This window comes from Pteropus vampyrus, unplaced genomic scaffold (assembly GCF_000151845.1).
Source record: "Pteropus vampyrus isolate Shadow unplaced genomic scaffold, Pvam_2.0 Scaffold447, whole genome shotgun sequence".
Taxonomy (NCBI): domain Eukaryota; kingdom Metazoa; phylum Chordata; class Mammalia; order Chiroptera; family Pteropodidae; genus Pteropus; species Pteropus vampyrus.
The window spans coordinates 674,756-689,046 of NW_011889228.1; the positions used below are offsets into that span (position 1 = coordinate 674,756).

The 14,291-nt window shown below is 47.1% G+C and overlaps 1 protein-coding gene across 3 annotated transcripts in view; it reads left to right on the forward strand.

The window, feature by feature from the left end:
- FRY (FRY microtubule binding protein) overlaps positions 1-14,291 on the forward strand; it is a 286,799-nt gene that overhangs the window by 228,337 nt on the left and 44,171 nt on the right. For all 3 annotated transcript variants that reach the window (XM_023524124.1, XM_023524123.1, XM_023524125.1), the window contains 9 exons: positions 1,072-1,175; positions 1,750-1,935; positions 3,552-3,750; positions 5,166-5,287; positions 5,938-6,125; positions 7,165-7,259; positions 9,034-9,641; positions 10,462-10,559; positions 10,884-11,054. In XM_023524124.1, coding sequence (XP_023379892.1) covers positions 1,072-1,175; positions 1,750-1,935; positions 3,552-3,750; positions 5,166-5,287; positions 5,938-6,125; positions 7,165-7,259; positions 9,034-9,641; positions 10,462-10,559; positions 10,884-11,054 — 1,771 coding nt within the window. The remainder of the gene's footprint in view (positions 1-1,071; positions 1,176-1,749; positions 1,936-3,551; positions 3,751-5,165; positions 5,288-5,937; positions 6,126-7,164; positions 7,260-9,033; positions 9,642-10,461; positions 10,560-10,883; positions 11,055-14,291) is intronic.

The following is a 14,291-nucleotide window of genomic DNA, read 5'->3' on the forward strand; positions in this document are numbered from 1 at the left end:
TCATCGTCACGATTATGAGCTGAAACTAAGCTGGGACAGACATTGGGATGACGCGAAGGCCCCTGGCCTGCGCAAACGGCAAATACGGAATTGCATTTTACTGAGATGGAGGAGGTTAGAGAAAAAGCAAGTTCTCACAGTGATAGGAGTTCACGTGATGTAATGTGTTTCTTCTTGCGTGTCAGTATTTTTATCGCTCTGTAATGAATAACTATAAATTAAGTGTCCGTAAAAATAAAGCGGTGAAAGAAACCTAATCGAGTAATTCTAACCCATTTGATCATATAATTTGCACTCACCAGACTGAATGGCTGGCGGGTTATTTTTACAAGCATGAGTCTCTAAGAGTCTTCCTAAAACACCAGGCAGGGAAAACGGAATTCTCTCCCTGAAAACAGACACGCTGTCTTTCTCACCCGCAGATGATTCGGTCTCTCCCTACACGGGCTGGCTGTTGACCATCACGGAGACCAAGCAGCCGCACCCCCTGCCAATGCCTCCCACGGGGGGGTGCTGGGCCCCCCTGGTCGACTACCTCCCAGAAACCGTCACCCCTCGGGGGCCCCTCCACAGGTGAGCAACATGTGCAGGTCGAGGGCAGGGAGCACTTAGCTTTGACGGGGCCTTTCTCCCTGTAAGAAGCAGCAGGCCTGTTCTACGTCCCATCAAATGAAACCACAGGGTGACTTGAGTCACAGCCCTCAGCATATGGGCAGAGTCTGGTCGAGCGTTAACCGGTGCGCGAAGCAGCCTTGCTGCCCCTTGAAATTTTCCTTTGATGTCGTCTCGATGTGAGTCTTCGTTCTGTCACACGTTTTAGGTTGTAAGCAACGTGGCGAGGGGACCTTTGTCCTCTAATTCTCCTCATCCCTCAGCGCTTACTCCCGAGTGACAGGTAGACTCTCCGCTATGCGACAAGCTCGAGGGGCGTTGGTTCTGTGCAGCGTCACGACTTAAGCTCCACTTCTCTGACACGAGTCATAAGAGTCGTATTTTGATTGCGACTTCACAGCCTGTGGACGCGCTTCCGTCCCCTGCAGATGCGGCCTTAACCGCCGTTTCGTTGGGCAGGTGCAACATCGCCGTGATCTTTATGACGGAGATGGTGGTGGACCACAGCGTGACAGAGGACTGGGCCCTGCACCTGCCGCTCTTGCTGCACGCCGTCTTCTTGGGTGAGGCCAGGCCCGAGCGGGCGCTCGCCATTAGGGGCGAGGCCCTGTCGGGGACACCAGGGGGCCCTCCGTCCACATTGGCATGTGCTTGCCTCTCTTCGAAATGTTGAGTCTCCTCCTTTTCCCGTTGCCTTTCTGTGACACCTGCTCTTAAATGTCCGTCAGTCAGGCATTGCTTAAAACTGTCCTGTTCCTGCTGTGACACGGGGTGGCACCTTGCGCACGCGGTGACTGAAAATGTCCAAACGGATCAGGCCCCTTCGGGGGCTGGACCATGCGTCGAGGTGGTCAAACGCCCGAGTTGTACAGCAAAGTGGGAAGGGTGACAGCCATGTCAGAGAGGTCAGGCAGTCCAGCTGTCCACACTTCACGAGAGCATCTGACTTAAGGAACAAAGCGTTTTATTGTCCCCAAGCCTGACTTGTTTATGTTGGCAACAAACACAACAATGAAGAGTAAATATTCTTAAAACAAGAAACGCCCCCCACCCAGGGACTCTAGAACCTTCGTCATCCTTCGAATCTGAGTGAGCTTCAGATGGGTTTGTGCCAAGATCCTCTGCATCTCGTTCCAGGTTTGGACCATTACCGGCCCGAAGTCTTTGAACACAGCAAAAAATTGTTGCTTCACCTGCTGATCGCGCTGTCCTGCAGCAGCAGCTTCCACACTGTCGCCTCCGTGCTCCTGCAGACGCAGGGGGCGGGCGAGGCAAAGATGCTCACGGTCCGGCCGGCCTGCCAACCCGAGTACCTCTACACAGGTAACGAAGGCGCGGCCAAGGGAGGGCCTGAGACAGGGTCACAGGTTCTAGGTGCGGAGATGACTCAGGGTGTCAGAGGACCCCAGTGGACTCCCCGACTCTCTTACCCTGCCCCCCAAGTAATTAAGCCCTAGCCCAGTGAATGGGCACCATTCATCTGACGTTAACGTGCCTGTCAAAATCCTTCTTCGTGATTGACTATTTTCAGATATACTTTCCTTGTTATAATAATTGCTGGTCTCATTACATTCCCGCTGACATGTCGAAAGGTAAAATGTCCATCAGTCGAGAGGTCAGCCCGGAGGCCCGAAGGGCGAGAACGCAGAGGACGGCCACCTCTCGCCGCCCGAGAGCGCCGGAGGCTCCACCGTGCTCCTTGGGGCCTCCCAGAAGGAAAGCTCACTTTATCAAGTGGCTGACTCTTCTGGAAGGCGCTAACGAGTGGACGTCTGTTGAAAACCAGTGCTGTGTCAAAACCGAGCATTTCTGCGTAGAAAGGAGAGCAAGAAAGCATTAGCCGAGTCAAAGAAATTCCTCCGCTAAGGCCAGCTATTCATGAAAGCTTTCCCGAGAGGGGTGAACCAGGGGTTTCATGTAGAACCGGAACATTCTAGATATCTTAGAATGATGATGCACTGACAGGGTTCCGGGGCCTCTGGTACCTGATTATTCGTGCGTTGTGTTGGCACGGGGCACAGAGTTTCGCGTTTCGCGTCACCACGTGCTTTCTGCATCACCTTGAAGAGGACGTGCCTTTTATTCATCGTTTGTACTCAGCACTGACTTCTGAGAGACGCTAGCGTGTGTCTCAGGGAAACAAATATGACCCCTTCATTATTGGATATTTCAAATATATGTTCCATGTTATCGTTAGGTCTCTGTCTTAAGGTCTTTATTTTGAATCATGTTACACTTACTTGAAAATAATCTATCGACAGCCTTTTAGAGACACAAAACTCTTTTCTTAATTTAAAGAATCCACAGAGTTCTGGCTCTTCCGACTCCCCAGGATAAGGACGTTTTCCATTAAGCTCATGTCCTTAGGCTGAAAAAATTATAATGTCGCTCAGTTGCATATCTCCGAGCGCATCATGGGGCATCCACTAACCAGTGATGTGGCGTAAATGGTTTAGAGTGGGGATTCACAAAACAAAGAACACAATAACCGTAAGCAAGACTGACCATGGCTTGCTGGAATGGTTGAGTCTGTGGCACACATGACACTTGGGGAATGTCTCCATTTCATGAATGTTTATCATGTTTATTGAACACCTCATTTCAACTGTAGTTGCTCTCAGATCCACACGAAACACACACCACTTCTTTTGCAGAAAGCATCAATTCAAACGCCAGAGTAGGAAATGATTCGACAGGGCATAATGTCACCTATGTCTGCATTACGCTCTAGCACCTGGTTTTCTGCACGCTGTTTTACACAGCGGTGCAACTATTCCGTGAGCCAGGAAAGGATACGAGTCCCGTTTAACCGTAGCCATAGCCAAAATTAAACATTTTCTTCCAAAAAGTTGAATGACTATGCCCTTCTGCAAGCTAGCCTCCTGGCCTCGTCACGCACCCTGCCCAACACACTCCACCTGGACCTTCTTCTCCACCAGGTGGCTTTGACTTCCTGAGGGAGGACCAGTCATCACCGGTGCCAGACTCGGGGCTCAGCTCCAGTTCCACCTCCTCCAGCATCAGTCTGGGGGGCAGCAGCGGGAACCTCCCCCAGGTGACGCAAGACGTAGACGACGTGGACGCGGCGGCTGAAGCAGATGAGAAGGCCAACAAGCTCATCGAGTTTCTGACGACCAGGTGAGGAGGGCGGGGAGACGGGGTGCTGTTGGCAGGTGGGTCTTTTGGGGAAACGCCGTCCCTTTAAAACCAGACAGATGTAAAAGTGAGCCTGGAGGTCTGGCCACGTTCCAGTTTCTCTGCCGAGTTACAGTTCCTGGAGTGTGTGTACAGGGCAGACACGTGGTGGTTGTCTCAGATCCCACTGATGCCACAGTTGACGGGAGGGAGGTTTCGTGTGTGACGACACGCAGCGGACGGAGGCAGGAGACGGGCGCCCTGGGGTCAGCAGGCTTTGCCCCAGCTCCCAGAGCTGCCCGCACCCGGGAGTCCTGGGTCACCCCGCAACCCCCGAGGCCAAGGGTCCTGGCCACAGCTGACCCAAAGGCAGCTGCAATGGGGACCTTCTCTGCTCACCCAGCCCGAGGAGTCATTTATAAAGGAAAGTCAGATGCCAGAAACAGTAGGACACACTATGGGAAAGGAATCAAACGAAGGATAAACCAAAATCGAGAGAAACTGCGAGCGATTCCATTTTTCAGGCCTTCTTGTTCTTCTGAGGAACGATTTAGCATCATAGCGTCAGAGTTTTCCAGAAGCCTGAAGCCCAGCATGTGTACAAAATCACGCTTACCTATGCCCTGGGCATGCTCTGGTCCTAGAAGTCCATCTCTGTATGCGTAATCCGGTGTCTCACATGATTTGTGTTTCTTTAACTGATGCTTCAATGAATATAAAAGAAAATGAAAATTTTCTTTTGTCAGTTCATGGTGCAGGGTGTTCGGCCTAGCTGTCAGCTCCAGGTGGGACTCAACATACAGGACACTTAGGAAGGGGCTGACGGTGACGCACACAGGGCACTTCGGATTCTGGAATGCTTATTGTCACCACTTAGCATTGTCAGTGTCATGTGCTGGAAGGGTGTTCTCTGAAATTCTCCCATCGGGCTCCATCCCATTCTTACTGTGGAAAACCAGGTAGACGACAAGGGCCGTATCTAACTTGGTTTGTGGTCCTTGGCAACCCGACCTTGCGACCCCGATGAAAGCAGAACCTCCGCAAACGCTGACACGCGCACACTGAGTCTGCGTCTACGCCTACATTTTATTTCACATTTTTATCGTTTTCTTTATCAAATACTTATGGAGCATCCATTACGTGCCAAACGCTGTCCTGGTCAATTGACAGGTTTCCGTTTTTGATTAAATGCTGTGAGGTTTTGCTTTGGTGAGTAAAACATGAGGAAAGTTTGCCTCCATATTCGCTAGATCTGTTCTGAGTATGCTCTTAAGCTTTCTGAGACTGAAATTCACCCCCAAACTAAGCAGTAGCATTTTAAAGACAAATATTGCACCTTTAGAGTTACAGTTGCATAGATGATTTGAAAAACGCAAAATGACAGTTACATTTTTGCCACTGTGTGTGTTTCGTTTAAGGGCGTTTGGTCCGCTTTGGTGCCACGAGGACATCACACCCAAAAACCAAAACTCGAAGAGTGCCGAACAGCTCACGAACTTTCTGCGTCACGTTGTGTCCGTCTTTAAAGATTCTAAGTCAGGTACTGCACCCCGTTTCCCCAAATCCCACCTTCAGGGTTTTTCTGTCAAGGAGCTCATTCTTCCCCATACTCCTACACATTTGGGAATGTGGAGAAGAACCGATAGCAGGAGACTATTCAGAGGGGACTTTAGAAGTTTATTTCAGATGCACCTGACCACCTGACACTACGTGTCATGTATACTTTCTGCTCTAGCAAAAAATGTACGAAGTAGTACAGAAGAATAACATCAAAAAATAGAGAAACAAATAATACACTCATGAAATTGAGAGATAAATAATACACTCATGAAAACAGACATGGCGCACGCTGTTCCTAAGCACTTTTTAAGTTGTTTAATTTTCACAATTCCGGGAGATAGATGCTGTTTTTCACAGGTTAACGATCAGGAAACAGGGGCGTTAAGTTTCTTTCCCAGACTCACAAAATCTCTAATTCAAAACCGGGGCCGTCTTGCTCCAGAGCTTCTGACTCTGCCACTCGACGCCTCCTTGAGATTTGCTAAGATGTACGTGTTTGTTCTCGTAATGGTTATTTTTTAAGTAAGGACGTTCCCTGCACAGCCGGCCTGTTTTCTCCACCGTCAGAGAACCCGGCCCCGACTCTGCAGGGCGGCGGCTGACCTGGTCTCTGGCCTCTCGCTGTCCTAGGCTTCCACCTGGAGCAGCACCTGAGCGAGGCTGCGCTGCAGACGGCACTGGCGAGCTCGTCCAGGCACTACGCCTGCCGGTCCTTCCAGATATTCCGGGCGCTCAAGCAGCCTCTGTCAGCGCACGCCTTGTCCGACCTTCTCTCGAGACTGGTGGAGGTGATCGGAGAACATGGCGACGAGATTCAGGTAGGGGAGGGAAGACCCCCGGCCTCGTCCCGCCTGTCACTGCAGAGCTGGGTTCTGTGTCTCTCTCTCACCAATTTTCCCAGCCCTTCAGATAATTAGAACTCACATTTTTTAAAAACTTAGAGGTTGACTCTTATATTTACAAAACTCATTCCAGGAGCATTGTTCTAGAAATGCCATGGATAGTATCTGTGTTATTCAAGCTGACAACTGAACGTGCTTCGGTGACCCGTTCGTCGTCGTTTGATCATTGCTTTATTTGGTGGCAGACAGGGGAGTTGTTTCGTATTTTGTCTTTTTGCCACCGTCCTAGGACGCAGTTGTGCGATCTTCCCACCTAGAGAAGGGGTCGCCATTGTCTTTGTGCAAAGCAGCACCCCTCTCTGTTTTGGTCAACCTTCGTTAAGCCCAGAAGAACCGAAGAAGTAATGGAGGGAGTAGAGGCCACAAGAAGACCTTGTAGACAGCGCCCCAGAGACGGGCAAGCTGGGCAGGTTGAAAGCCAAGGGCACTGGCAGCTCTGTAGCTTGGGCCAGGTTCTTACTTTCCATCAGAAGTGTGCCTGCATCTCAGGAGGCCCACACACCTTCAGACTCTAGCTTCTTCTCATCGTGCCGGCCCTTGGGAGTGCTGTGTGAATTGTCTGAGGCACAGACCTCCTCATTTCTCATGTCTTAACCTCTGGCTTCAGACATTGCAACTCAGCGTTTCAAATATCCACCATCCCCCTGGGCCAGGGGCCACACCTGCCACCTTCAGGGATGCCCCCTCTCTGCTGGATTTCAAATGAGATTGATCTGCAGGGACCTCAGACCCAGGGAGACAAATCTTTATGGTTATCTGCTAACCCCTAAGCCATTCGAATTTCTTCAACGGCCCTTAAGATTTGTTTTTAGACTTTGCAAATTAAATAAGCAATGACTGTCCGGCTTTCAGTGCGATTGACATTACTCGAATGTCAATACGTTGGTTAAATGTACATCCAGGAAGTGGCGGTGGTTACAAGCAGTGCAAAACCCTCTCTGTGCACGTTTGACAGGGCTACGTCACGGAGGCACTCCTGACCCTGGAAGCCGCTGTGGATAACCTGTCTGACTGCCTGCGAAACGGGGACCTCCTCACCGCACTGTCCCGGTGAGAACCAGCCGAGCGACATTTGGGGTCAGATACACAGTGCTGAATATGTGGGAGACGCCCAGAATCTGGGCAAAGTCCAAAGAACAAATCTAGTTTTCAAAGTCCATTTATGACCCGAAAAAGAATGTATGACATTTTCTTAAGTTAAAAAAGGGAGTTATCTGTCATACACACACATAATATATATACATACATTATACAGCTAGTCTAAAATGGCAGGAAAATAGACACCAGATGTTCTCTCTAAATAATATACATGTTAATGAATTTTAATTTTTTTTATGTCTTTGAGTATTTTTTCAAATTTCATGTAATGTCCTATTACATTGTAAACAGAAACTAAAACTAAATATTTTTTAAATGAATATATGTAAAACTCACTGAACCATCACTATAAAAACAGACAGAATAAATGTTGATTTTACTTGCAGAATTTCTACGTTAGGATCTTTCTTTTTTCTTTTTTAAATCCTTTTGCTCCTGCTAATGTTTAATAACTCATTTCAAACCATTCATGATTCTATGTTGTTTATATAATTGAGTTCATCTCGCTTGAAATTGAGTCGGTAATGTTATATCACATTGGGTCTTTTTTCGTTTTTTTTTTTTTTTAAGTTTTTTAAGTATAGGTGGTATACAATATTATATTGGTTTCAGGTATACGATATAGCGATTCGAGATTTTTATACCTTGCAATGCGATCACTCCATTAATTCTGGCAACCATCTGTCACTGTGTAAATTTACCACAATATTATTGATTATACTCCCCACCCACTCCCTCCAGTAACCATCTCCTGGCCTTTGTTTCTATGAGTCTGTTTTTGTTTTGTTTTATTTGTTTTGTTTTGTTTTAGATTCCATGTATAAGTGAAATCATATGGTATTTATCCTATTCTGTGTGAATTATTTCACTCAGCATAATATCCTCTAGGTCCATCCATGTTGCAAATGGCAAGATTTCATTATTTTTTATGGCCAAGAATATTCCATTGAAATACGTACCGCAACTTCTCTGTTTATCGATCAGTGAGCACCTATGTTGCTTCCATGTCTTGGCTATCATAATAATGCTGCAGTGAATATAGTCGTGCGTGTATCTTTTCTAATTAGTGTTCTTATTTTCTTCAGATGAAGGCTGTTTCATTTTTAAGTTGAGCGTTTTTACAGATAGGTGAGCTTAATGTGACTGCTAACATCACACATATTTATACAAACTCACAGATTTATCTAAATCACTAAAATTTATCAAAAATGTTGGTACAGAGTTTTACATTTTCAGCTTGAACCAGGCTTAGAAATCATTTTTCATACTTTTTTATAAGTGCAAAAAACTTCCTTGGACACAAACATTTACTAACTTTTTTCTTTCCCGGAAATATCATTTTCATTTCTGTTCTTATCAGTCAGTTAATAAGAGTATTAAAGTTTGTACCTATCAGATACATGTTATTATGTAGTGACTCCTACCCAAATTCAAACTAACAAACATCAGTAAACTTTATTTCTTTAACCTTTTAATAACTGGAAGTTAGTATTAGGTTTAGTCATCATTTTATTGGTGAGTTAAGATTGATTTTCTCGTTGAGCTTGTTAAGTTTTATTTTTCATACCTTTAAGAATAAGGAAACATATTCCTTTCAAATCCCGAAAAGACAGTGAATAGGAAGCAGTGTTTCCCTCCCTTATTGTTCGTCATTGGATCTTACAAGGACAGGCTTGTCCCTGGAACACACTGGCTTTCAATTGAGCGTTTTTATTTTTACACCCAGCTCTTCATCACCGGATTTAAGCTCTAGCACTAAGCTGACAGCGAGCAGAAAGAGCACAGGACAACTAAATGTGAACCCTGGGACCGCCAGTGGCAACACGGCGACTGCAGAACGGAGCCGGCACCAGAGAAGCTTCTCGGTGCCCAAGAAGTTCGGTGTTGCCGACCGGTCTTCAGACCCGCCTCGGAGCGCCACACTGGATAGAATCCAGGCGTGCACCCAGCAGGGCCTGTCCTCAAAAACCAGAAGCTCCTCCTCCTTGAAGGACAGCCTCACCGACCCGTCCCACGTAAACCACCCCACCAACCTGCTGGCCACCATCTTCTGGGTCACGGTGGCCCTGATGGAATCCGATTTTGAGTTTGAATACCTGATGGCCTTGAGGCTCTTGAACAGGCTGCTGGCTCACATGCCGCTCGATAAAGCCGAGAACCGAGAAAAACTCGAGAAACTCCAGGCGCAGCTCAAGTGGGCGGACTTCGCGGGGTTACAGCAGCTGCTGTTGAAAGGGTTCACCTCGGTCACCACCACGGACCTCACCCTGCAGCTCTTCAGCGTGCTGACGCCGGTGTCCAAAGTGGCCATGGTGGACCCCTCCCAAGCCATCGGTAAGGCCAGCCCCGCCCCCTACTAGTCCGGTGGCAGTGGCGTCCTCATTTCATGTAGTGAGATGAGGTGGGCTGACTGCTGTTCGCAGTTGTGCCGAGAAACGGTTCCTTGGGATTAGCTCATTTGTTTTTTCAACATTTTATATAATGTACGTTGTAATTATTATTAATTATATTTAATAATTACTAAATTAATAATTTAATAATTAATACTTAGTCATATCCACATTATAGGGGCAGAAGTAATATATTAGGTATCGGTCATTTCTTTATGCTTTCCAGATCAAATTGGAGATACCGTGAGTTTACTCCATTGCTCTCATAGAGACGTTTTTTCTTGACTCCTAAATCTTTCTTTTTTCTTAGCCTTTCTTTTCCTCTTGAAAACTCTCCTGGTTCCCCGTTATTTCAAATCAAGTCAACAAACTAGAATTTTAACACCATGGCGTGTGGCCCGGGATTCTTATCATGAAGCTCGAGCTTAACACAGAGATGCTAAGCTACCTTCAGCATTTTAGAGTCTTTCTGATTATACCAAAAAGACCTAAATTGGTCAGCCTATGTCCTTCTTTAGCAGTTTTTCTTAAAATGTGTTTTTTTGATTAAAAAGAAAATTTTTCAAAATACCACTTCGGTTCACTTTATTCTACTTTTTAAAAATGCGGTCGTGCATTTTTCCTGGATTTTGTTAGACCAAGTTAAAGCTGCTCCTAAAGACTGCGTTTGCACGACCCCAGAGTAACAGTTGAAATGTGCGTTCCCACTGGTGACAGCTAAGATGCGCCGTACTCACGTCTCCATTGTCTGTTCTCCGACCCAGGCTTTCCTCTGAGCGTCCTGTGTCTCCTGCCCCAGCTGATTCAGCATTTCGAAAGCCCCAGTCCGTTCTGTAAGGACGTAGCCGAAAGAATTGCTCAGGTATGGCTCCGTGTTGGGCCGAGACGAACAGGCCCGGAGAGGGCGGTGAGTGTCACAGAGCCCAAGGTGACACCTGATGCGGCTGAGCATTTACATTCTGGGTGGCTGATGTGCGCCCACCTTTTTGGTTTCGTTATTGAGAAAGCGGGTGGGAAGAATTTGTGAAAATCGTGTTAGCTGACTCCTAAGACAAGCGCTTCCGCAGCCTACCAGAAAAAACGTGTTAGTTTGTTTCCCTGACTGCCCGAATTACAGCAAAATTGCTCACGTTTCTGCCTATTCATCAGGCTCTTTTACCTCTGATTGATTTTCCTCCCCTATAAGGTCTGTCTGGAAGAGAAGAACCCCAAACTTGCCAACCTTGCACACGTCATGACTCTCTATAAAACGCACAGCTACACGAGGGACTGTGCCACCTGGGTGAGCGTGGTCTGCCGGTACCTTCATGAAGCATACGCTGACATCACCTTGAACATGGTCACCTACCTGGCGGAGGTGAGCTCTTTAGTGAAGAGTTTCCACGGGAAAAATGTTTGCATGGGACTGATAATTACCCTCATTTACTGAGCCACCATTACCTATGAGCAGAGATGCTACCATGATCATTTTAAGTCCTCACATCCACCCGGTGGTACAGATACTGTCACTACCCGGAACCTGAGGCCCCGGCCAGCTTCAGGACCCGCCCGAAGATTCCTGCAGGAGGCGACTCTGGCCACGAGACACAGCTGCCTCCAAGGCCTAGACTTTCACTGCACTAACCTGTCCGCGCACGTAGCGACTTGGCTGTTCTCCCCTAACTCCCCTGGGTGTTCAGACCTCGTCGAAGAAGTTACTAAGTGGCTCGATAAGTTTAGTGACGGTTCGCTTATCTACATCTGTCATGGTGGCTTTTAGAACTGAAATGGGATTTTCGTTCTCCTACGAATGTGTTTCAGCACAAACGCCTACTCTGCCTTCTGCATACGCTAGTGCTAGAAATGCACAGGACACGGGACAAGTGACAAAACGCATTCGTTTAGCACCTCCAGTCCCTAGTAACCTTGGTACACAAGGGCATGACGTCTCCAAGGCCATGGCTGAGAACAGCCACCTCTTAGCATTTTCAGTGTTGCTTTTCCTTTGGGAAAAGGGCCTTTTCAGAAGCGGTGAGGACAGTTATTCTAAGTTTTCTTTCGTTATGTCCTCCACTTGGGGTACAGACAAGTTAAAGCAGGAGTCAGCTTCCGAAAGGCCCTGCGGGACTGGAAGCCTGTGCCCGGAAGTGGGCAGCCGCCCATCCATCAGCATCTGTGCTGGAGCCTGCAGGAGCCTGTGGGTGTGCGGCGTGGGTCAGCGTGTGTGGGCTGGGCGCGGCCTCTCAGCAGCCTGGGTGCCTTTGCTCTTTCCATCCCCCCCACCTCTGGCACTGCGAAGAGCCTCTCAGTGCCACCTGATTACCACCGTGGTCACATCTGTCCCCACAAGAGTGACTAAGCCTGCATGCATACCCCGGCACACAGCAAGTACGGGATAGACGACACAAACACCTGCTCACGAAGGCCGATGGCACCTGTTTTTGCAGAGGTGACATTGGAGAGAGCAAGGAGGCAAAACTCGTTTGGATTGCGAGACACGAAGGTTTCAAAAATACAAATGGCGTGTGGGAGGTACAGACGAGGAATATTATGCAGACGTAAGAAATGACGCGCTGACTCGAGCCTCACAAACGTGCTGAGTGAAGCCAGCCGCACGAGGACAAATACTACGTGATTCTACTTATATGACGTATAATAAAATAGGCAAATTTTATAGAGATAAAAAGTAGAACAGTGGGCTGGGGATGGGGGCCGTGTAGAGTTAGTTGTATAGTTTCGGTTTGGAATGGTGGCCAAGTTCTGGAAAGAAATCTTGGTGACGACCACACAACAGTGTGAGTGTACTTACTGCCACTGAATCGTACACTCACAAACGGTTACAAGGGTGAATGCTATGTGGTATATATTTCCCCACAAAAAAAAAATATAAGTAAAACTGGACGACCTAATTTGTTCTGTTCAGCCCTTATCACAAATTGCCACCAAAATTCTTATTATGAACTTGACTCCCACCATACGTGACATCTGTTAGCTCCTGTTTCAGGCACTCACAGGTCCTGGCAGGCGTTGGTCATGCACACACAGGGTGTCCCGTAGCTGTGGTCAGTACCCCCACCACACCCACTCTGTTCACTCAGCATCGACTTTGTGTGTGTGTGTCCTCGTGTGACATCACTCACATGGTATCACTTAGAATAACGAGAATTCTGTCAGGTTAACGTAACACAGTCGGCTTCTCCAGCACCTTTTGTGGCTCGTGTTCATATTTGTTTTCTATTAGAACTGGTCCTTTTAGGCAGACTTTGTAACAGATATATTCAGATCATTTCTTCTGGTGGCATTTCTCAAAGTGACTCTCCAGATAAAGGGCATGGATATGTGGATTTTTTTTTTTTTTTAAGCTCATCTACACATTTGGGAAACAGAGATTGTCCCAATTTGCAATACTGCACACAGTGTATGAATAGTCTTTTCTTCCCCCCACCCCCACCAAATCTCATCATTCTAGTCGTTCCTTTTTTTCACGTTAATGTTTCTATTGGTGCTTTTACAATCTTTCTCTCTGTGCGTTTGCTTTCCAGTGAGTAGGTTCCGTTTCCATACGCTAGGTTTGCGGAGTTGTTTGTGCCTCGTGCGTTGGCCGCTCGGCCGTTTCTTCTGCCACTGTCCACGTGAGTCTCCAGCACTCACCTGACTCCTTTCTATCGATTCTTCACTCTGAATCGCAACCCTTCGTCATGATGTCTATCACAGACGTTTTCTCATTTTTTGCTTTCCTTTTTGAAAATGTCCTTGATATTTTTTTCTGATTATAAAAGCATACGTTCAAAACAGAAAATTCCAAAGATATGGAAAAGTAAAAAAAAAAAATAAATAAAGAAAAAGTCATCTAATAATTACATTATTTAGAGAGAAAAACCGTTAACACTTTGCTGGGTTTTGTCCGGTGTTACTTCTGCATAGCACATCGCCATCGATATTGGCATCACCTGTTGTAGAGAAGTGGCACGAAGTCCCTCTGGCACTTAACGCTACCTGGTGTCCTTTACCACCTTTAAAAATGTCAGTCCATCGACTGCGTGATAGTGCATCATACTATTTACCGTCTATTGCGAATCCATTTGTCAGCATTTCAATAGCTTACAGAGCTTTCTTGTTTTGTTCTCTGTGGGTTTTCTTTACCATTACAAATAATGCCACGGTGAAATCTCGTACATAAACCTGAATATTTATCTCTAGGTTCGGAAACGTCCCTATGAGTGTAATTACGATTTCAAAAGCTTTGCACCATTTCAGCACTCTCGACCTCCATTGCCAAATCATCCAGTCCACGTTCCACCGATGTGGAAGATCGCCCACCTCTGTCCTCACCAATGCTATTATCAATTTTCGATCTTTGCTACTTTGATAACCAATAAATTGCACCTGTCATTTTCGCTCGTAATTGTCGCGAGCTCGAGGTGTTGAGCGCCTTCCCAACGAGGCCCCATTGGCCATGCCCCGCCGTGTGGTGTCACATCCGTATGTTCATGTTTGTACCCGCGCTGCCCTTGACAGTGTCTCCATTTCTTCAGGACTCCTTAGGACTGTCTCACCCCTCGTAGGGAAACATGAGACCATCACCGTCCTGGAGACTCTGGCGCCCCCAGTGGCA